The sequence below is a fragment of the Clarias gariepinus genome, chromosome 7 (assembly GCF_024256425.1).
Source record: "Clarias gariepinus isolate MV-2021 ecotype Netherlands chromosome 7, CGAR_prim_01v2, whole genome shotgun sequence".
In the NCBI taxonomy this organism is placed as follows: domain Eukaryota; kingdom Metazoa; phylum Chordata; class Actinopteri; order Siluriformes; family Clariidae; genus Clarias; species Clarias gariepinus.
In genome coordinates, this window is record NC_071106.1 from 10,024,609 (window position 1) to 10,048,132 (window position 23,524).

The 23,524-nt window shown below is 35.3% G+C and overlaps 1 protein-coding gene across 1 annotated transcript; it reads left to right on the top strand.

Annotated features, from left to right (window-relative positions):
• Window positions 1-1,305: 1,305 nt before the first annotated feature.
• Window positions 1,306-17,643, top strand: barx2 (BARX homeobox 2). Its single transcript, XM_053500833.1, has 4 exons — window positions 1,306-1,765; window positions 11,148-11,460; window positions 16,034-16,118; window positions 16,735-17,643. The coding sequence occupies exons 1-4, from the start codon at window positions 1,579-1,581 to the stop codon at window positions 17,032-17,034; spliced, it is 885 nt and encodes a 294-aa protein (XP_053356808.1). The 5' UTR covers window positions 1,306-1,578; the 3' UTR covers window positions 17,035-17,643.
• The last annotated feature ends 5,881 nt before the right edge of the window (window positions 17,644-23,524 follow it).

Here is a 23,524-nt window from a genome sequence, read left to right on the forward strand (position 1 = left end):
AGAAATAGGAAAAGCAACACGCGTGCGTACGCGTGCGTGTGTGTGTGTTTCAGGGCTCAGAACGCTCTTGCCTAAAGCTCAGTTGGATATTTGGGTACTTGAGTTCTGTCTGTTTTTCTGAAGCATAAAAAAAGAAAAAACTTAAACTGAATTTTTGTGAATCACGCGTCAACGTTGAGTCAACTTCTTCTCACGAATTCCTGTTTGTGTGACATATGAACGAAATAATTGACGTTTATTACTATATTATTAAGACAATATTACAACCAAGTCGCCTTTTTAACCGTGTAATAACATGACATCATCAGAATAGGCTATTTGGAATAGGAAAAATTTATAAACAGGAGTAGAAAAAATGTATAATTTCTATTCTAGTAAACAAACATACTATTAACTACACCTTATTTTTTATTATTATTTTTTAAACAGTTTTTATTTATAATTTTTGTCATAAATACTGTTACAGTTTATGTACATATTATGCACAACTTATGCACAAATGTAAACACAACTTATTAGATCAAAGTATACTTTTACTGTTTTTACACAAATGCATGTTTTTTCCCTTGATGATTACTTTCGGATGTTTCAATATAAATTGCAAGGTATCTATTTTAAAAAGTGCCTATGTTAATATTAGTGCTCATGATAACTTATGTTGTAAATATATAACGTTGTTGGTGCAGAAAATAAATACTTCTACTACTGCTACTTATAATAATAATAATAATAATAATAATAATAATAATAAAATGAGAAACTCCAGAGTCGATTAAAAACATAAATAGAAATCTTGTAGCATAATGCTTTACCCGACGTTTTATAATAATAATAATAATAATAATAATAATAATAACAATACGTAGTAGTAGTAGTGACGTGTATATGGTTGTGATGTTTTATGATTACATTATTTCTTTCTTTCTGTTTTGAAAAAGAAAAAGAAGACTTAAGGATTTTAGTTCTAGTATAAATTTCCAGTATGAAGTCATTCAAGTTATTATTACTGTATTAAAATATCGCTTTCATTCTTCTTTTCTTACTATAATGCAGACTATTTAATTAAGTCGGTATGCAGTAAAAAAAGAGATGAGATAGATAATTTCTTACACACACACACACACACACACACGAGAGAGCGAGAAAGAGATGATTGTGGACAGGGAGTGTGTGTGTGTGTGTGTGGCTGCGCGCACGCGTATGTGTGTGTGTGTGTGTGTGTGCGCGCGAGCCCGTGCGTGCGCAGCCTGGAAGTGGTTGGGGAGCTGGTTTATATATCGCTCAGTTAATGAGCTCTGTAGGCAGGGAGGCACTGAGAAGAGGAGAGTCCTAGACACTCACGCTCACTTTCACACTCACTCACACTCACTCACACACTCAGAGGAGAGTGACAGACAGAGAAGTGAGTAAAGCGGTGTGCAGCGGGTCACTATACAGCAGGCTTTGGGAGCTGGAGCAGCACTCTGGAGCGACTTTACAGGAACTGAGCTACACCATGCTTGTGTGAAGAACTGCATCGTGCGCGCGCGCGTGTGTGTGTGTGTAATTCTTCATCAAGTGTGTGTCAAGCGGAGTGCCATGCAGTGCCAGGCCGAGTTCCGGCTCGCGCAGCCCGCGCAGCTCAAGGCGGCCCGGCGCCGATACAAGACCTTCATGATCGACGAGATTCTGGCCAAGGAGACGTGCGATTACTTAGAGAAGCTGTCTCTGTACTCCGTGTGTCCGTCGCTGGTGGTCCGACCCAAAGCCCTGCATTCATGTTCCGGTAAGGCGATTCATTAATGCAATTAGTTGAACACATGACTCGCAATTAAATTATTATTAATGTTTAGCTTACACCTACTCAAACGGTATGAAGAACTTTTAAGGAACTTCTAATAAAAACGTCCCCTATTATGAAAAAAATAAAAATAATCTCTCTCTCTCTCTCTCTCTCTCTCTGTGCGTGTGTGTGTGTGCGTGTGTGTGACAATGATGAAATAATCTGGATCTGCATGACATACCACAATCATATTTCATGGCTGATAACAAACAGATACTTGCGCAATTTACCCCCCTGTTCCCTAAAAATAATTAGAAAGCGACTTCTAATAGCCGGGCGCCTTTAAACACTTTCTATTACTAATGAAATAAACCATAAACCATATACCTTTTAACCTGCGCTCGGCAAAACCTTGGAAAACTGTGTAGGTGAGATTTAATTAATTAAGAAAAAGTATATTTATTTTATTTTATTTTATTTAGTTTTAAAAGTAAATTTTTTTTAGACTGACCAATTTGTTTAAATAATTTTAGTGTATGAAATTTTGATAACCATAACGCAGAAGACACCAGACTTTACACTTATTATTTATCATTTTAACGAATTTGCTCATCAAACCCATAAACGGCATTTGAACTGTATTGAAATTAAGGGCCCAAAAATGTTTTTGCATTTTGCTTAAGTTTAATAACGAAAAATATAAATGGACATTACTAGCCGATACCAAATAAAACTTTTTAGTAGAATACTAATACTAATTATAATACAAATATTAACTATTTACTACTAGTCATAATTATATGCCTTACAGAAATTGTTATACTAAAGTTTTTATACAACTTTAATATCTATCTATCTATCTATCTATCTATCTATCTATCTATCTATCTATCTATCAATTACAAATGTCTTTTTTCGTAAACTTGGTAGACTGCGCATTGTCACACGCACTCTTCCAGTATATGATAAATGGCTTTATCCAAGCATTGCACAATAGCATTGAACAAGGCTTGCATAAGTATTATTTAAAGCTTTCATAGTGCTTAATAATGCTCACTCAATATTTAATATGTCTCTGTTTTCACACAAATCTGAAAATGAAAAGTTTCAAAAGCTTTTTTTTTTGTCTGTTTGAATAAACCAAAGAGATGGGCTTTAATGCCACTTTCCATTGTCTTGTTTCCTAAATGAACTCTAAACGATGCCAAATATAAAGCAATGGCTTACACAACACAGAGTAATAATAAAGTGTATTCACAATTACATCACCAGGTTAACGACTTACAGATCACCAGAGGGCTTTTTGCAGAAATGTTGGATTGCGGATCACAGAAGACATTTATGGATATGGCATAAAAGCATTACATTATTATTATTATCCATTTTAATCTTTATAGCTCCATAACTTCTGAGCAAATAAAACAACAACAGTAAGAGAAAGCTCAGACGACAATACTGATAGATCCATAACATGCTAAAATTATTTATTTTTAATAGACCTTAATTTAATGACAGAATTATATTAAGCACTGTATCTCTTAAAATGCAGCAGCTATGCTTTACCTGACTAGACCTGTAAATGAACAAGGATTCAGAGGGCTTTTTTCTTTTTTTTTTGTTGCCTTTTTGCCTTTAGTGTTTTCACCTAAGCACTCTTTGCCTGAATCATAATTTCTGCCTGTCACAATTAGCACATAATGATTTTCTTTATATTACTTGATTCCTTTTGCCTTAAGGCCTGAACCTGTGACTCATACTTACAATAGGTGTGTAGGATGCACAGAACGTACAGACCGTGTGCAGAAAGCTTATGGGTAAAAATGTCTGGCATTAATTGCATGTAAATAGGGTTACTGACATGCATAGCTCTATATATGTCATGCAAAATGATTACCATGTTTCATGTCTAAGGAATACATTGAAGTCTAATAACAATTAAGAAAAGCTAATGGAGAAAGAGATCTTTCGTTTATTACCTCTAGCTAGGAAGGAGTGGTAGGTTAATTATTTGTAACGATTATTTTTATTCTGTTAATTATTCGCATTTATTTTATTTTTAATTTAATGAAATCCAACCAGTTGTTCTTGTTCATTTACATTGTCAACATTTTAGCACCAAATCAGTTCTTTAAAGTTCTTATATTCAAACTACGATATTCTCCGACCATGATAAACCCTTCTTGTGAATAATGAATTAGTGAATTATAGTCAAATCTGGAAAAAGAATAAAAATGAAACCTGTGATGTAAGATTAAATGAATCATAAGCTAATAAGGGCCACCTTAACAAACCGTATCAGGAGCATTGTAATCAAATACGTGGTGTATATGGAATTATAAAAATAGTTCCAGCAACTGATTCCTTCTTTCTCCGTGGTTGGATTATTTCCATGGACAAGCACACTTAGTCCTAAACACATCCTGTCCTCTAATAAGCCAAAGGGTGAGCGTACAGATTTCTAACTGCTTTGTGCTGAACGGATTAAGTATGCAGGCCAAAGATCAGAACATGGCACTCGTCATATCTTTCTAAGCAGCCTTGGCATGAGATATTCTATATGCCACTACATCAGCGGCTTGTAATTCTGAATATAGAAAGTGACTGTCACAGGGGTCTAGTGCAGGCGCATTGTCCCATGGGACATCCACAGGCTGTTCTTTCCTTGTTATGACAAAGTCTTACCAGAAGGGGCCATCGTAACCCTCACCAAGCGGAAAGACATAAAAAGTGGGAAACGAAATACTGTAAATAAGACATGTGAGCACCAGAGCTGTGTTTCAGAGGAAGCTTAAGTTACTAATTCCTTTATGAATACTGTACACAAAGTCATTTGTCAATCTAATGGAAGTACCTGACTTCTCAAATGTTTCATAACAATGCCAGTTTGTGCAACTCTGTGCTTGTTCATAATATTATTTTACACTTTAGAGATCCAGATATAAATTACTCTCATATCACAGCACTGTTTAGTTCTCATAAGATGTTGATTTTCTAAAACAGCAGGAATTATATAGCAGATGCTACACATGCTTAAAACAAATGTGTAATTGTTGTGATAAATGAAGCTTTAAAAGAAAATTATTACTTATTACTTAGTGTCGGTACTTTTAAAGCATTTAATCCCACCCCACCAAAAAAAAAAAAAAGCACTGGGACCGGATAAATGCTTATACCTGCTGTAACCTCAGTCATAAGCTTGTTTTGCAGACAATCAGCAACCAACACTGAACGTAACTATTAAAGGATATAAAGTACAGTAAATAAAAGTGATTAAAGTGGCAAACTGTATTGCTTTAAGAGGAATAAAACATGTCCTATAACAGCACAATCCCTAGTATTTTATGTTTTGTTAATCTTTTATTTTAGTCTCAGATGAAAAAAAATACCTATTTAACTAGTTTATCTGACAAATTGAAGTTTTTGAGAAAAAAAAGGAAGAAAATAAATTCATGCAATCATGCCTAAATATTTGCAAGTGAAATGGCATGTTGCACAATTTCCTTTATCACTTGCAACATTTCTCAATGAAAACTGACAGGCAAAATGGTGGTGTTAAACATTAATGTACGGAGATGAGAGAGATCAGCATTTCCGCAATTTTGCTTGACAAACTGGTAGAAATATGGCCACGTATCACTTTTCCTTCAGTCAGAGAGAGAGAGAGAGACAGATAGACAGAAACATAAATGTTTGACTAATTCTTGTATTTGTATTTTATTATTGATACATGTACATCAAAAGTCCCTTAAAAAAACAATAAAAATAATTAAACATGCAAAAGGATTATCAGTGAATTTTAACCGAGTTCAGACAATAAGAATGTAGAAGAACAAATGTTATACCCTAAATCTAACCTTTTATGCATATTGAATTTAATAACATATTCAATATGTATTATGCATATTCAGAAATTATTCTGTATTTCGGCGAAGTTATACTACCGTCATGTAGTTTAGTTTAGCTTTAGTTGCATTTCATGTGAATCCACCTTTTATGATAATCCTTAAAAAAACAACAACCATTCATATCTTTTCACATCAATTTTGACACATTTTTCTTCATTTCTGATGCCTCCAGGCCGGAAAGGAAATCCACAGGCTTATGTTTCAAGTCAAAACACTCATATAATAGTTTGAAGTAATATACTACTGATTAGTAAATTTTTTATATTGTAAAAAGAACAACAAAACAATTTGAAACTCCTAAATATCTGTCACGGTCTTAAGAATTTATAATCCTTTAACAGCAGACCAGGTGCTGACCTTTAGAATTACTTCGAGGAAACCTGCACTCGGAAAGAAAAAATAAATTAAATAAATGGAACGTTAATGCCTTATCATCGGTCCCAACACCGGTGCGATTCCAACTACAGGTTTTCAAAAACCGTAACTAGTACGGGTGAAATCAGGGTTCGTTGGGTTTAAATAACATTTTTCCATCATGCACATTCATTATTTATGTTCTGGGTTTAATAGCCGATGAGTGAAAACTTTATTTGAGCACCAGAAACATCTTCTGCGGCATTACTGAGGGTTCGACTCTACAACGAGTGCCAAGTGAAATCATCCTTGTGGAATCCGATCACTCGAGGTGCCACAGCAAATTCAGGCAGGACTGACAAGGCGCAACCAATAGTGTAATGTTTGCTACTAGGTTCTCTTACTGACAGTTGATCAGTGCAGGTTTCGACTTTCTGAAATTTTGTTTGTGTTAGCTCGGGCGGGTAACTGACAGGTGTTAATTTCCAGATACAAATCACGTTACATCACAACAAGGAACTGCTCAGAAAATTTCCCACTGAGCTAATTTTAGATCTTAAGTGTTTCTATTCATTTTAATGCAGTTTTAGAATATTTTATATTTTACCAAATCATGTCATAAATATTTTCTTATTATCTTTTTAACTTTGGAATTCAACAAAGTATTATTTCAGTAGATCAGCACTGTGATCTTATTTAATCTCACCAGATGATTAGTGGTTAAGTCACCGGGCTGCAGAGATCAAATCCCAGCATGCCCTTGTACAAGACCCTTTACACCTCAACTCTTCATGTGTATTTAGTCGCAACTTCATGATACTGTGGTTAAAAACATCAAAGTAATACAGTATGTAAAGCATGAATGATTCCACTGATGGCTGTTTTTCATTGAACCACAATGTGGATAAATTCTCGAATTTGATTGGTCGTCAGGTGGCACTAAAAAAAAAGTTTGCTGGATTTACATGTACAGCGTTTGCACATATTAAAATAATGTCTCCTCATTATTATTCATTTACGTTCAGTTATAGATAACATTCATTAATCATAATGTAATATGTGCTCTATAATAATAATAATAATAATAATAATAATAGTAATAAGTTTATATATTAAATACAATAAGTTCATTTAGAGTTACCAGGCTTAAAAATCACCAACTAATAGCACCTCAGATTATGAAGCATAAGTAGCAGGCACATCTCAATATCAACTGTTCAAAGGAGATTATTGCATATTTTGGATGCCTTCAGCATTGCTTTACAATGTAGAAAGAAATAAAACTCAGGAACGATAGTTTAGTTAGAAAGTATGGCAAACTTATGACTGGTATCATATACACACCAAAAACGTCACAAAAAAAGTGAAAAATGTCCTTCAGGAGCTATTGCTCAGGATAACATTAAAAATATAAAAAGGTCTGACTCTTTTTAACTGAAATCTGAAGGACTAAGGGCTGGTTTAAGACTTGTATTGTCCTGTAAATCCAACAGAACTCCTCTACAATCTCTCCTCTACCACAGTTAGGATTGTAGTTCCAGATGTAACATGAAGGATACTTTTATACTGCAGATGCTCTACACTATCTAAGAAAATAAATTGTGTGATGTAGCAAAAAAAAAAAAAAAAAAAAGTAACCTCAAAAATTATATTCCTTACAAGAAGACATTTATGTCATGTACGAGGAAAGAAGGAGTTAACAGGTGTCTCAGGTTTCAGCTCTTTGTAACTGTCACTGTCAAGTTTTCTGGACAGGGTAGTTTACTCTTGTAGACTGGTTTGTTTTTAAAATGACACAAGATGTGTCATTAACTTCAAAAGATGGGAAAGTCAATGTCTTTGGGAACGGTTGTGTGCTGTTATAAAACCTAAGTGAACTAACTTGTTTCATGGACGTTGCTCAATAATAGATTTAACTATAAACTACTAAAAGTCTGACATTTATTAATAGTATAAAATAGGGAATATATTAATATTAATAAGGAAACATTGGCAAACCATTAAAATGTGATAAAAACATGCCGGGATGGTGTACACATTCTGTTTTAGCTTTATTATGACTTGAAAGCTTTATTGAAATTAATACTGCGAATAATAATAATAATAATAATAATAATAGAAAAATGTAATAAATTAAAATAGAAAGTACAAAAATATAAGGTGCAGTATTGCTTGTTCAGTTATGGCACAGGCTGAAGGGCTGTTTTTTCTTATGTAAGCTGTGACCACAAACGAGTATCTCAAAGCCATAAATTGAAACACCTGAAATACAAGGACTGTTCAAGTCAAGCCGGGAAATTTCCCACGAATAAAGGTGTTAAACCAATTGACATTTACTGAATACTTCAAGTGCCGCACGGTGTTGGGACTGTTAGCCGCTGTAAAACATTTGAATGGTGCAAACATTTTAAAGAAGGCCGTACGTCGGTGAATGACGATCCCGGTGGATCAGAGGTGGCTCCGAGCCCGCTGCAGTCATTCCTGTGAACACTTAGAGAGTGAAACGACTGATACTTGTAAATCGATAAGAAGCTTGAGGCAACTTGCACAAGAGACGCATCTATTTGTGGGAACTGCTTACACACACAATCATTCACCAGCACCACTTGCACGTGGTATACCTACAGTAGCACTAGTGAAAACCTGGAATAAGTGCATTAGTGTAGCAAGGAATTATATATAGACATAAAGAGAATCTCTACTCTTAAAACTGTTCTGCAAGAAAAATGAAGAAGAAGAAAAAAAAAAAAAGAAAAAAGAAACTAAGTCCCGGTTTGACTTGAACGCTGCTTGTATTTACTGCATTGTCCTGTTCTCATTCCATCTCTTATCTTAACAATCACCTGATGCTGAACATCTTTATAAGACACCTAGTACTGTTTGATTTTATAGAATGGTATATACTTGTCAGAGGGCAATGATTTATAATCCCATTATCCGGTGCCTTTTCAGTCTGATTCCTCTAAAGGTTTCTTCATTAAGTTGTCTCCGAGTTTTTCTCCACTGCTGTCGCCTCTGGCTGAATCAGTATCCGGGTTTCTTCCGAGCTGCTTTTTGAAAATGTCTCTTGTTTAAAATAAAAAAAAAATTAAATAAACCAAAATAATTTATGTCACTATGAATAAGTTAGCGAAATGAGTAGAATAAGATTATTGTGGCAACAGGAACCTAACCAGGAAGATGATTGATCATTAATTCAGGTATCATTAATCCTGCAGTATTTTGCGACTGTGAGTTATTTAAAAAACAAACAAACAAAAAGATTTAATTATTCATTTGTGTATACATCTTCTTAAAACACTCATTAAGTAGTGTTTAACGAAGAAGCATGCTTAACAGTAGTTGTGTGTGCGTGTGCATGTGTGTATGTGTGTGTTAAAAGGTGCTGGGTGGTTTCATGCCTGAACTTGCGACTAAAGTGGAATATTAGCAGTAAACCTTCCTAAAATGACATCATTCACATTCTATATTTCTTAGGAACTCAAACCATGTTTTTTTTTTTTCACAAATAAAAAACATTGCTTGTTTTCAAATCTATTTCAGATCAACTGAAAATCATCACTAAAACTGAGTAATAAAATAATGATTTATCTCTACATGATCAAACATTATTCCCTCTCTCTCTCTTTATTTCTAAAAGCATCCCTTTTTTCTTTAAAAGCATTATCGCCTGCGTCTTCGTCTGCATTTTATGAAGTCTGGCGTCTTATTGCTGTCTGACAGACGGAGACTGAGAGTAAGAGAAATGCAGAGATTTGAAAAGATTTAGGAGCATCATTATCGTCCACAGGTTCAGGGGTGTCGTGTAAAACACTGCTTACATCATCAGAGCAGCTCTGCAGTTCAGTGACCTACATCAGCCAGGTCAGGTTTTTTAACGTTTCCCAACACCATTAAGGCGTGAAGGGACAGGCTATTAGTGAGGATTTAGTTCACTTCGACCATAATGGCTGCTTAAACTGGCTGCGCAGCAGCTTAGCATGTGACAGCATCACAATTAACGCGGTCAAGCGAATCCTTTTGTGCGATTTAGGGCCGTTTTCTGAACCTGAATAAAAAACCTTTGCTGAACTGGAGTGGAACATCAATGCTGAGTCAGGAGATGTTTTAATTTTAGTCTTGGCTTAAATTTTACAAATGAAATCAGAGACTAACATCCAGAATGCCAGAATAAAGTCACTCCTGCTACAATAATTCACTCTACTTTTATTGAAACATATAATTCCTGTGTGTAAGGTTTTGCTTTTGTTATAAGTTTTCAACCTTGGAGTTGGTCTTTTTTTTTTCATTGTTTGATTTTACTAATTTTAAGCAATTGTTTCTAGAGAAAACATTATTATTATTATTATTATTATTATTATTATTATTATTATATATTTTTTAATTATTAAAATATCTGGAAAATAATAAACTTTAAATTAATTTATTGTAATTTTATTATACGTAATACTACACAAATGGAAGTGCATTCAATATATACTTGCTTGCTAACATGACATTTCTCGCTGTACATTATCTTTTCACTCTACCTTTATTAAAACATAGAAGTCCTGTGTATAAGGTTTTGCCTTTATATAAGTTTTCATCCTTGAAATTGCTCTTTCTCCATTGGTTAATTTTTATTTTATTTTTTTTAAACAAATTTTAGGCCTTTTTTTTAGACAAAAGCAACATTATTATTATTTAATAAAAATGTCTAAAATATGTTTAATAATTGTACACTTACTTTATTGTAATTTTGTTATATAAAATAATACTCCAATGTACTTGCAGTCAATGTGTTTGCTTGCTAACATGACATTTCTTGCAGTGCAAGATCCTATTTTTAACCTTGACACTGAACTTGATAACCCCCTTGAAACATTTGACACCCACAGATGTACCATTTTTTCAACTTGATGATAAATACGTTAATACACAAGTTTGTACATTGCTATTTTTTTATTTTTTTTGCCCTTTTGTAACATGGACTAATGTTGCTTTCTTGACAGTGATCTGATCCGTTGTATTATGTAATGCATAATTTTCTTACTTTCTTATCCTTTACTTATTATTACTTACAGTATATAGATAATAACTTTTAATTTATAGTCATCTTTAACGAGCTGCCTTGTGTATTCCTGCAGGCCCGTCATCACTCAGTACGTACCCATTACTGTCAGTCATCACCCGTCAGCCCCCTACTGGCCTGGCACACATTCCCCAGCCCTCACCCCCTAATCGGGTCACCCACCTGCCCATAGTATCGCCAAAGCATGCGCTGCCAGGTGAGCCGGTGCCCAGCGAGACGCCCGTCAGCATCAGCAGTGAGTCAGAGACGGAACACAGCGCCCCCAGGCTGAAGAAGCCACGTCGCAGTCGCACCATTTTCACCGAGCTGCAGCTCATGGGTCTGGAGAAGAAGTTTCAGAAGCAAAAGTACCTCTCAACACCTGACAGGTCAGTACCCGCTATACATTCTTAATAAACAGCATATGGGGGAACGAAATCTCCGTTTGCAAATTTTAACAAATATTAATATTAACTTTAGCACTCGTGCCTTTTCTTTAGACATTTTTATAACATTTCTTTGAGAATCAATACAAGGTTATTGAGACATTGTCATATAATATATATATATATGTAGTCATTTTTAGCTTGCACACTATTTTTATTGCATTATAATGTCATGTGTCATGTATTATAATGTCATTCTATCAGTTTATAGCAGTTTCTTTGGAATTGCAAGTCTGATCAAGCTGAGGTTTTTATGTGTAGCATCATTGTGTCTATTGCATTGTCTATTGATGCCTGGTGTACAAAAAAAAAAAAAAAGAAAAAAGAGAAAAAAGAAAACAAAGTTAACATTAATCAATTAGATTTTATCTGTTCAGTAATCCAAAGAACTGAGAGAACTGGCCACTGGGTGTGCTGTTTGCAAATGGTGCAAATAGACCCAACATTTTGCCATGCCCATCCATATTATTTAATGATATATACATTACATGTATACTTCTATGTACTACTCTTTTCAAAATATATATTTGCCAAATGTCTATTCTTTTAGTATATATCAGAGTATAAATATTTTCTGCATTTAGACCTGTACACCCTGTTTCTTGGCAGTCTTTCAGAGATGAAGCAGGGAATCATTTTTAAAGCAGTTATAGGAGTAAGAGCTATGACCCAGAAAGACATTGGGCTACTTCACTGTAACATGAACACGTCCTGGATTGTTCTGTGTTTAAACAAGCAGCAGCTCTTTTTTGGTATTACTAAATTACTAAAAATTAGAATAGAATGTAGAATCAAGTTAAAAAGTTAACAAGACGTCAGGTTCAAACACTGATCATATCACAATCACTTGTGCTTTTTTCTGCGTTTGTCGTTCAATATTTTCCTCAACAGGGTCACCGGTAAATTTATAAATTTTTTTTACCCTCATAAACTTTAGTGCAAGAAACAAGAACGTACATGCAAGTATGAAACAGATTTTAATAGCCGGAGCAACAGACAAAAAAAAAAAAAAACTAAAGCAGATGTTGGAAAGCGAATGGCATTGATTATCACTATGACATTTTGATTTATACTTTTGGGAACGTGTCAAACAAGGTGAACCTACACGAGCCAGAACATTAGGTACCTAATGTTCTAGTCGAGAGAATAGTAACATTTTCACCTTGGGCTTTTGAATAGCTGACCAGAAATCGTCTAAAAGAAACACTACCCCCATTCAAGAGAACAGGGACACATGCCAATAACAGCAAACAGAAACGTATTACGCTGATTCCGTGCCGATCATTTAATATACACACAGGTGTATATAAAACACTTTGGAGCTTTGTACAATGAGATGATGTAATCCGTGTGTCTTAGGTTGCCTCTCGTGGGTCGTTCCTTCTCAGCCTTCGCACATTTTCCATTTTATTTCAGGCTTCGCGTTTGGCCCTACTGAACATACTTTCATTATGGTGTAGACTTTATTTAAAATTCAAGATAGAAAATTTCGTCCATGAAGGAGCATAAGGTTCAAACTGTGACAGAGACAATTTTTCATACCTTTTTTTTTGTTGTTGTTCAGTTTAAACACAGATTTACTCTTACAGATTTGCAAGAAAAATCGGATTTATCTGTCCAAGAATATTTAACACATAATTGTTGATCGATGTAAGTTTTTTACTTTAGAACCCCTTAAAGGATTGATGTAGAATTCCTCATCAGCTATTTACTTATTAAACAAGGTCTAGGTTTTTTTAAGAAGCTAAATACTATTAAATATACAAATAGCACTTTTTTCTAAAATAGTAAAAAAAAAACAGTATATATAAAAAATTATAATTAATCGTTTGATGAATAACAAACCCCATAAATTACACAATATATTAAAAATATACAGAAAAAAAATTGTATTGATAAAAATCTCTTTTCTTTTATGTTCTCCCAGGGGTTTCCTCTGGGTTATCTGGTTTCCTCCTACCACCCCAAAACATGTCATGTTTAGGGGTATTCTGAACGTTCACCCTGTTTATCCCAGCATACAGTAGAATAAACCTGATAAGGGGAAAGGAGCCACAGTCACACTCTTAAAACACACACAGGCATACACACACAGTGATACCTGATTCTAGTCTTAGAAGTGAACTAATTAAAGTCCCAGCTGAATAAGGACCATAAACTAAAGGGAAATCCCCATCCTCAGGGTGAAGGAAGGATGTGGTCGCCATACTCCTGGTCTGTTTGTTCATTTTCTTTCTCTCTCGTGGTTTTTGGCTCTTGAGCTCAGTAACCACAGCTGAAAGTGTGCAAGAGGCCACATTAATCAAAACCCCATAAAAACAGCAGTAAACATGCCAACATACAAATTTATACAGTTTCTATAATTCAGTCCTAATCGTTTTTATACGGTACAGATGATTATAATCATCATCGTCAATTGAGTTTAAAATAAGTCTGAAGTGGCACGTTGCTGTGTGTTTCCTGTTTAAAAACCAGCGCTCAGAAATAATCCATTTCAGCTTTATGTGAATATTGTCAATGTCACGAAGCAGAATGCTGAGAATGAGAAAAACCGTATCTGTGACAATTGCAAGGAAAAACTTAACAGAGAACTCATATTTCTCTGGACAACAGCATATTATTTTACTAAAATGTATGCACTTTTTATTATATAAGACTCCTTCTCAGTTAAGAATATGCCCATCTACAGTATAAGCATGCCTAGAAGTAAAAAAATTTAAAGAAATTTCTGATTATGACAAATATCTTAGAATATGCTTGAAATCCGCCTTTCTACTACGTATTAATGGAATTATAGTTAAATTTAAAGGACATCTGTCTACTTTTATCTAGTAAAAACAAAAAATCCTAGACGAATTGTTGCTCAAAAAATGAACAACTGTTACTGTTTCTATAGTAACAACACTAGCATTCACTATACAAGTTTAAAGAGAAAATGTACAATCATCGATATAATAGAATTTTATTTGAGGAGATTTATTAGTCCCTTAAGTGATCCCTTACGTTTTCCAGGACAGATGATTTTGTTGCTACTAATTGTCCTCCACACTGTTAACATCATCGATAGTAACTAAAAAAATGTTTTTCCTCAACGCATTAAAATTTAAGCATTGACAAACTTCATTTCATTTCTTAGATATCTGACCCTGAGAAGAAATGAGAGAGACAGAGTACAAGAAAGATCAAAATTGGTTTCAGTGTTTGCATAGATTTGCTCAATTCCAACATATCTATGTGTCTGACATCGAAATGACATTGAGTATTTGACTGTCTGGCTGGGAGAAGCATTGCGGTAGAGCTAGTTAATCCTTTCGGGCTGTTGCGAGCTACTTTAAAGGAAGACATGGCAGGAATCTCTGTGTGATCGTTTGATAGCACGGCTGTTTGATACAGCGGTCCAGGCGCAGCCATGGCTATCACATTACGGCCAAACCAATCGCTGAATTAGTCATGGAAAGCTTGTCGGAGTTGCCAAAGGAAGCCCGGCTGCCTTGAAGAGTGCAATGAGCTCGTATGATAGGATTACCTTTGTTTCCTGTAGAGATAAATGGTGACAGAATTGAGTGGAAGGTCTGCAATTACAGTCAGTCTGGGAAGACTATTCCAGACTGGACAACAGCATGTCCTTCTTTGATATGCCACTGCAGTGTTACTGATTATCCCGTGATTAGATAGACATCTGGACCTGCAGAGACGGCCACCCAGTGGGTTTTATGTGTAGGATAACAGGTGACTTTAGGATGTGTAGAACTGGTCTTCCTCTCTGTTACGATGTTATGAAATTGACAATTGTTTTAATAGGACAAAGGACATGCTTGAGTCAAATGTGTTTATGTCTGGGTGCACACTGAGGATGGACAAATAGTAAATTCATTAGCTAGCACACTAGGCAAATCAAAAATCTAAAAAATGACAAATAATGCATTATAACTTTATTATAACAGGTAAGATTAGTGTACTAATTTAGTGCATTATCATACAAGTGCAGAAAATTCAGTATCAGGTGAAAAAGGTAATCATAGTCAAGTACACAGGCATGGGTTGAAAACAAATACAGTATATACAGTACATAGACAAAACTTTAGTAATTTGCAGTACTATTGACAAGATTTGTAACAAAAACTCAGAAATACGGTGGAGACAAAACTATAACAAAAATGATAATAATAATAAAAAAATCTATATGATACTTGTCAGCATGGGGAATCATTATGAGAATAAGGAAATCTGTGACACTGCTTTGTGAAGTGCAGCATTTGGCATGATTTTGAAAAAATCATGCAACACATGGGACACATCGCTCTGGATAAGATCGTCTGCCAAATGCCTAAATGTAAATGTAACGGGACAGGATTGAGATGCAGAGAAAGATAAGAACCATGTGGAGCATTTTTAAATAAATTTAACAATATTGTGAAAACCGAAGGAAAAAAAAATTACTCGATTACCATAATACTCAGTTTCATTATACCTTTTGTGCTAATTTTAATTCATTTGTGTGTTTGTGTATATGCAGATTGGACCTGGCTCAGTCTCTTGGTCTCACCCAGCTCCAGGTCAAGACTTGGTACCAGAACAGACGCATGAAATGGAAGAAACTGGTACGTCCATTATAATAACCTTAATAAAACTAATATCAGCTATTTTTCTGGTCATGATACGAGTATTTCTTTGCTAATGTGGGTGGAGCAGCTTAATAGTGAATAAATGCAATGTGTTCAGTCATTTGTACCTATATATATAATTAAAATGTCTCAAAATGGGCAGATTCTTGTTTTCATCTGTTTTGTTAGACTATATATCATCTTAACCTTATCATTTGGATGTCTGTATTTTCTAACCAAAGTGAAAAATAAAATGGACCACCAAGCTACCGAGCAGAAATTCAAACCCTACCATTAAAAATCCATTAGACAGTTTTTAACCTGTGCAACATATATAATGTCAAGAACGCTTCAGCCTAGAGGCAGTGTGCCTAAGTGTGTGTGTATGCGTTTGTGTGTCGAGAGACATGAAAGATGATTTAGGATGCGCTACAGCTCTGCGTCAGCTCGATCAACATTTTATCCAAAAAAAAGAAAAAGCTCTCCGGAAGGTTCTCTTTTAGAAATTAATAGCTACACATCTTCGCTTGATTACTATAATAACTGCATTGACCTTTAACCTTAACGTCATGGTTCAATAAAAAGCATTTTACGTCTCTTTGTGTGTCCCCAGGTGCTAAAAGGAGGGCACGAGGCCCCTACAAAGCCCAAAGGAAGACCCAAGAAGAACTCCATCCCCACCACAGAGGAGATCGAGGCGGAGGAACGACGGCTCGCCCACCTGGCTGAGGAAGAGGAGCGGCTGAGGGAGGAAGTTCAAGATGAGGTCGAGGAGCAATCCAGAAAACAGGAAGAAGTGTTTCAGTCACAACCACAAGACCTGAGCACAAATGGACAGGCTGAGATTCTCCATTCTCTGCCCCTGGAGGCATCAGATGGTGAACAAGTTCCTCAGTTAACACCAGAGAGCTAAATTAGCATCTGCATTGTGCCAAAGACTGAGAGTACTAAAAGTACTTAGCGGCTCCGATCACCGTAGTGCCAAAGACATGAAAAGACATTTGGCCTTGTTTAAGGAGCAGTGCTTTAGCGCTGTAATGTTGTTTTAAACACTCATTTGGCTCATATACAGTATTTTATGATCACCCACATGCAGCCAAATGCACTTCAGGAAAAATTTCCCCTGAACGCTGGTACTCCTGTACCAAACGGACAAAAAGTAAGTGTTTATGTTTTATTTTTCCTGAGTGATTTGCTCTCCTACACCATAATGGCTGCCTGCTTTATTGCCTCTGTTGAGATTTGTGTCGTCTGTGTACAGCCGTGTCTCGTTCCCTGCCAAAGATCATATGTCTGAAACATAGAAATACCAGTAGAGGTAATAGTGCCTTTTAATCATCACGTTCAAGCTCTTTTTTTTTTCATTAAAAGCCATAAATATATGAACGCAGGTTGACACTTGTAGACATTTTTTTTTCTATCAACAAAGGGGGTGTTTAAAATTTAAATAAGTTTAAATACATCAAGGTGTCAAGGTGTAGTTAATAATAAAACAAAAAGCTGAAAACATTTTTTTGTAAGATATGTAATTTAAGGATTATTTTTCATGACAATCTTCCCTTCAAATGGATAAAAAAAACACTACAAAGCATTTCCTTTTTTATTTAAAAAAAAAAAAAAACTAAAAAAAAAAAAGAAGCTAAAAAAAACAACAAAAAAAAGTTTATGTATTTTCAGGACTAAACCCAACATTCAGATTTCAAACAACATTTTAAAACTCAAATAAAATAAAATAAATTTTAATCAGAAAATTATTTAATCTTTGTAAAGGCAAATTTTTGGCCCTGTTTATTATTTTAAAATTTTATTTTTTTTCAATGATTTGCTTACAAAACTTTTGTACCCGTGACAAACTATATTTGACTAATAGATGCTTTGTATTTATTTTGTGTGTATCAGTCAAGCTTGGTTTTATCTGTATAAAAGCCTGCAAAGTGACATAATCATGGAAATGATCTTGGATGATTTTACAGACAGTGTAAAGTATTGCATTTGTTCTCTTTTTTTTTTCTGTGTGTTAATGTGTTATGGAGCTGTGACGGGCAGGCCATTTGAGGCAGCCTGGCATTTACACCTTAAATAAATCCTCTTTACCTGTCAGGGACATGGACAAATTCATAAATCAATGTGGCGGCCGGTAAAACGAGGAAACTGTCAAATGTGAGTGTGCTCAGGAGGCAGCGTGGCCCGAGGCAGAGGCTTACACACCTCCACCCTGCTGACTGACAGTCGCCTAAACTGAGATCTGCACAGCACATTACCAGCTCCTGGCTCATTTCTGCCTTTTGTAAAGAATATATCTATTGTAAAGCTCATGCTGTTTTTTTTTGTTTTGTTTTTTTACAATTTGCTTAACATATAGATGAAAAGAAAATCTGCAAATGTTTGTGCATAAGAAACTTATTTTACTTTTTTTATTTTTGAGAATGTCAGCTATAAAGGTTTGCTAACAGTTGCATTTTTCCCTCACGTCACTCATATTTCTACCTTGAGTGTGTACATGAGTTTGTGTGTGTGTGTATGTGTGTGTGTGTGTGTGTGTTTTGCATATTTAATGACATTTAATAAAGATTATAATCATTTACATGAGGGTCAAGTGTCATTAAGAGGTAATTAATGTATGTTACTGTATGTGGTGGACAGATGGTGTTGAAGGTGAAGGTGACGATATTATAACTCATTTAATTCATTTAATTAAATTTAATTAATTTAATTTGTTAATAGTAATGAATCGTTTGTAGACAGTTTCATCTATAATAAAATATATAATATAAAACATATAAAAATAAAATATATAATTAATCTAAAATAATGCTAATAAAATAGCATTACTAATAAAATAGAATAGAATACAAAAAAAATTATAAAATAAAATACTAATAAAAGTATTCATATGCATGATATAAAGCAACTTTTAAATTTAGTAATAAGGATTTAATATGACATCATTTTAGCAGCAACAACAATAATAATAATGTTATATAGAGTAGTTTATTAGAGGCATTATTAGCGATACAGAACTATACAAAAGTCTTGAGCCTCTCCTCATTTAAAAAAAAAAGCCAAACCTTTTTGCATTTTTAATGCAGTCTTGAGGAATACTGTCGTTCTCCAGGCTTCCTCAAGAATTTTTTTTTTAGCTTTCATATTTGCCAAGTTTTTGTCTTTCATTTTCAGTCCGGTCTCTGTACCTGAGCAGTTTTAGAGGAATGTTTTTGTTTGTTAAACTACACAATGACTTATGAATCATTTAATCATCAAAAAACCCATCAATTATAAGGAATTAACCAGTGAGAAACAAGCGCAGGTGATGACAGATGATCAGGTCTGTGATTAGTACACCGCTGACGCTGAATGCTGAGTGGTTGGAACAGACGAGAGGGAAATGAGGTTGCTGCTGAGGTCGTTACATAAACAGATGATTTTAAAATGTTAAGGCACTTTTGCAGCCTGTTGCACTGAAATATGTGCTCCCATTTCTTGCATTTGATGCACATCATTTAATTTAATAGAATATAAGGAAATGTGTGTTGGTGGTTGGGGAGGGGCCGATTAAGAATGAAATAGATGGATCATTCTGCATTTAAGGATTTATAAGCAAAATAATTATAAGCACAGGTATAATAATTTCTAAATCTAATAAATATGGCAGGTGGCTTAGTACTTAGCACTGTCGCCTTGCACCTCCTGCCTTAATTCTTTGAGCGTGAAGTTTGAATGTTCTCCCCGTGCTTGGTGGGTTTTCTTCAGGTTCTCCGGTTTTCTCCTACAATCCACAGACATGCAGATTAGCTAAATTAGTGATTGCAAATTGCACCTTGTCCAGGATGTACCCCACCTCATGCTCTAAGTCTCCTGGGTTAGTCTATAGGACCCTGCACCCTGTATACAGGATAAAGCCTTATAGAAGATGAATGAATGAATGATTTTTTTTTTTTTTTTAATCATGCATTAAGCAAAATGTTCTGGAATTCACACTGGCTTAATCTTTGGCCATACATTACATTGCATTTATTTTATTTTGTAAAAAAAACTGTGTTGCTGAGGTCTGTTCATTCATAAAACAATTAATTCATGCTTTTCTGGATTACAGCAAGTTAGCACAAACCACAGCTTATTAATAATGCCTTGTCCTCTCCTACACGAATAATTCATCTTTTCTTTTGGTTCACGTACGTAGCACAACCTGTTCAATTACAAATAAACAGAAGACAGAAGAGTGTGTTGTAACAGGTTTTAATCTCTAACAACACTTCCTCCCTGCTGCCCTATTTTAATCCTGACTGATTTTACAGTGAGCCCATCCAACAGGTTTGAAGTGTGTAACGTATTTGTGTGGGCTGATGCCATTCATGGATGATTGCTAGAATAAATATTACGAGCTAACAGTGCACTTCTACACCCAGTGTGCACACAAACACACACACACATACACAAATACCCAGCATGCTTTCAGCCAGCAGCTCTAATTAATGGTTCCACTACCAACTGTGTGTGTGTGTGTGTGTGTTTGTATTTCTCGTTCTATATTAAAATCATAAAGTTCTGACTGAGCATTGCATTGTGCATACATCTTGGTGCATGCCATTGTGTGTATGTGTATGTGTTCCTTCATTGTGTTTGTGTGTGTGTGTGTGTGTGTGTGTGTGCATGCATTGTGCTCATGTGTAGTTATGTTTGCATGTGTGTGTAAAGTAAAGAGAAGGGTAAAAGCAGGCCTGAGGCATGGTAAGACAGGTAAGATCACTTAAAGTTACAAAGACAGGAAACGAGAAGAGTGCTTAATAATGAACAATGTCATGAAATGACGCTGCTGACAAGAAGTGCACTGTTTTGACTCGTCCTTTTTAGTAAACATGAAGCAAGAGCCAGTAAGTTGCTACAGAGATTTTAAATCATGTAGAGGAGTTTAGTAGCAGCACAATAAGAATTAATGCATGAATTGAAAAACATGTATTGTAGGCGAGAGATGCATAATGCAACAGAATCACCAGAAAGTCAACTTTCCTAAAGGCAGCATTCCACTTTGAGCTCTTTGGGACAATTTTGCTTTCTCCAAGGAGAATTCTTGAGATCAAGGATCTTTTATCTTATTACCCAAGATATCATACTCACATTATCAGCGACCACTTTGGCGCCATTGCGACTAAAAAAGAGAGCTAAAGTGAGCACGGCTATAACATCTATCTAAAAGTCACTGAAAGGAAGAATGACTGTGGATGAAAGCATATGTTGACACAAAACTCACATTACAGCAAGGCATTACTGGCAATAGTAAATAAAAACCCCAAGCTAGTGGACGAGTTCAAGCTCACTTCAAAGAAGACTTATGTTTATGCAATTCCATTTTCTGTCCAACCAATGACACTGATTCATAAGTTCAAGATAAGACATACTTTCGTTTCTAATGTGAATCTATCTGTTATAGAGTTTGGTTTTGATTTTTGACTGCAATTAATTTGTCAAACTGAAAAGCGCAGACGCAAATCATTACCACAAGCATTCCATTCCAACAGTTGTATCATTGTCCATACTTTTCATTTGTCACTTAGCTTGTGATGAAATTTCTTGCTGTTGAAGGAGTAAAACCGGTTGACATTCACAGAAGACTTTAAGCACAGTGGGGTGATGAGACTCTTAGCTGCAGTGAAACATTTGAATGATGCAACCATTTAAAAGAATGCTGTCAATAGCGTATGCCACCATTTAAAGTTTTAAAAATATGATGTTTTATTCTGTGTTATCTAGCATTATCCTAGATGTGTGCATCCATTCTATTAACGAAGGGTGGTGTAATGGACTATTTTGCAGCATTTAAAATATGTCAATGCAATTTTGCTTTTGCAAATGTTCAGAAAAGCTTGAACAAAAATAAATAAATAAATAAATAAATAAATAAATAAATGAATGAATAATAATTACAAATCCAAGAATGACTGGAGGCATCTGCACAACGAAACAAAACCTTGGGTTAGGGTTTGGGTTGGGCCAAAAAAAACACGGCCAAAAATATAAAATACATTTGCCACTGATCAGCAATAACATTAAAACCAATGACAGATGTTACAGGTGAATAACATTGATTATCTTGTCACATTTAGGCATTTGGCAGACGCTCTTATCCAGAGCGACTTACATTTTTATCTCATTATACATCTGAGCAGTTGAGGGCCTTGCTCAAGGGCCCAACAGTGGCAACTTGGTGGTTGTGGGGTTTGAACCTGGGATCTTCCGAACCGTAGTCCAATGCCTTAACCACTAAGCTACCCCTGGCCCCAGAGGTCACACTGGCACCTGTTAAGCGGTGGGACATTCTGTATTAGTCAGCAGGTGAACAGCCAGTTCTCAGTGTCACTGTGTTTAAAACTGCACAAAAAGACCTGCTTCTAATATCTTGATGCCAAATATCACAGGAGTCCTTCAGAGGAGTTCTTGAGGAGTCCATGTCTCGATGGGTCGGAACCATCGGTTGGACCTACACAAGGTTAGGAAGGTGGTTTTGGCTGATCATTGTACATACGGTACATATATAGTAAATATACTTTTAAGTGTAGAGTAAAAAAAAAGACGTTTATGAAAGTTTTATGCTTAATAAAAAATTAATAGCATTAATGTCCATTGTCTTCAAACTAAAGACATCATTAGGGTCTTCACAGCATAATGAGTATAGAATGAAGTACAGAATAACAACCTCTTTAAGGCGTCTTGAGTTCTAAAAGTGGTCTGATGTCTAATCTGCATGCCCACTGCTTGGTATTTGCATACCTGCTGCAAGAGAAAGTCCAGGAAAATGGACATGCTCAGCCTCTATTGCTTTGGCTATCTAACAGGCTGAGAATAAATTTCTGTCTTCATAGAAGGCTATGGCCTTAATAGTTTCATCCTCATGACAATGGAGAAGCTTAATGCACTGAGGACAGAAAGAAAACAACAAACCTCAGCACACTGGTTTGATTTACTTATGCCTTTTAGCTGTAAAAGAGTGTCATGCATCCCTGAATTCATTGTATGCTTTAATAAAAGTCCTATGTATTCTTTACTAACCTTGGTTTGTTTACTAACAAACAAACCATTTAATTATTTTTTTTAAAATACTGTAGGACCTTCTGTCTGGCTCAGGGTCAACGTCATGTGAATCCAGAGATGCAGGAATACACCCTGGATAAGATGCCATTCCATTACAGGGCATCAATCACACACTCTTTCCCACCTAGGGGCAACTTAGCTTAGCCAGTCAACATACTGGCATATTTTCGGGAGGAGAAGGAAATCTGAGAACCTGGAAGAAACCCACAAGAACGTGTCGAGCTCCACGCAGACTGTAACCTGAGCTCATAATTGACCAAACTGTACATTCTCTCTGAGTGACAATAAGAAATAGATTATAATAACAAATTGACATT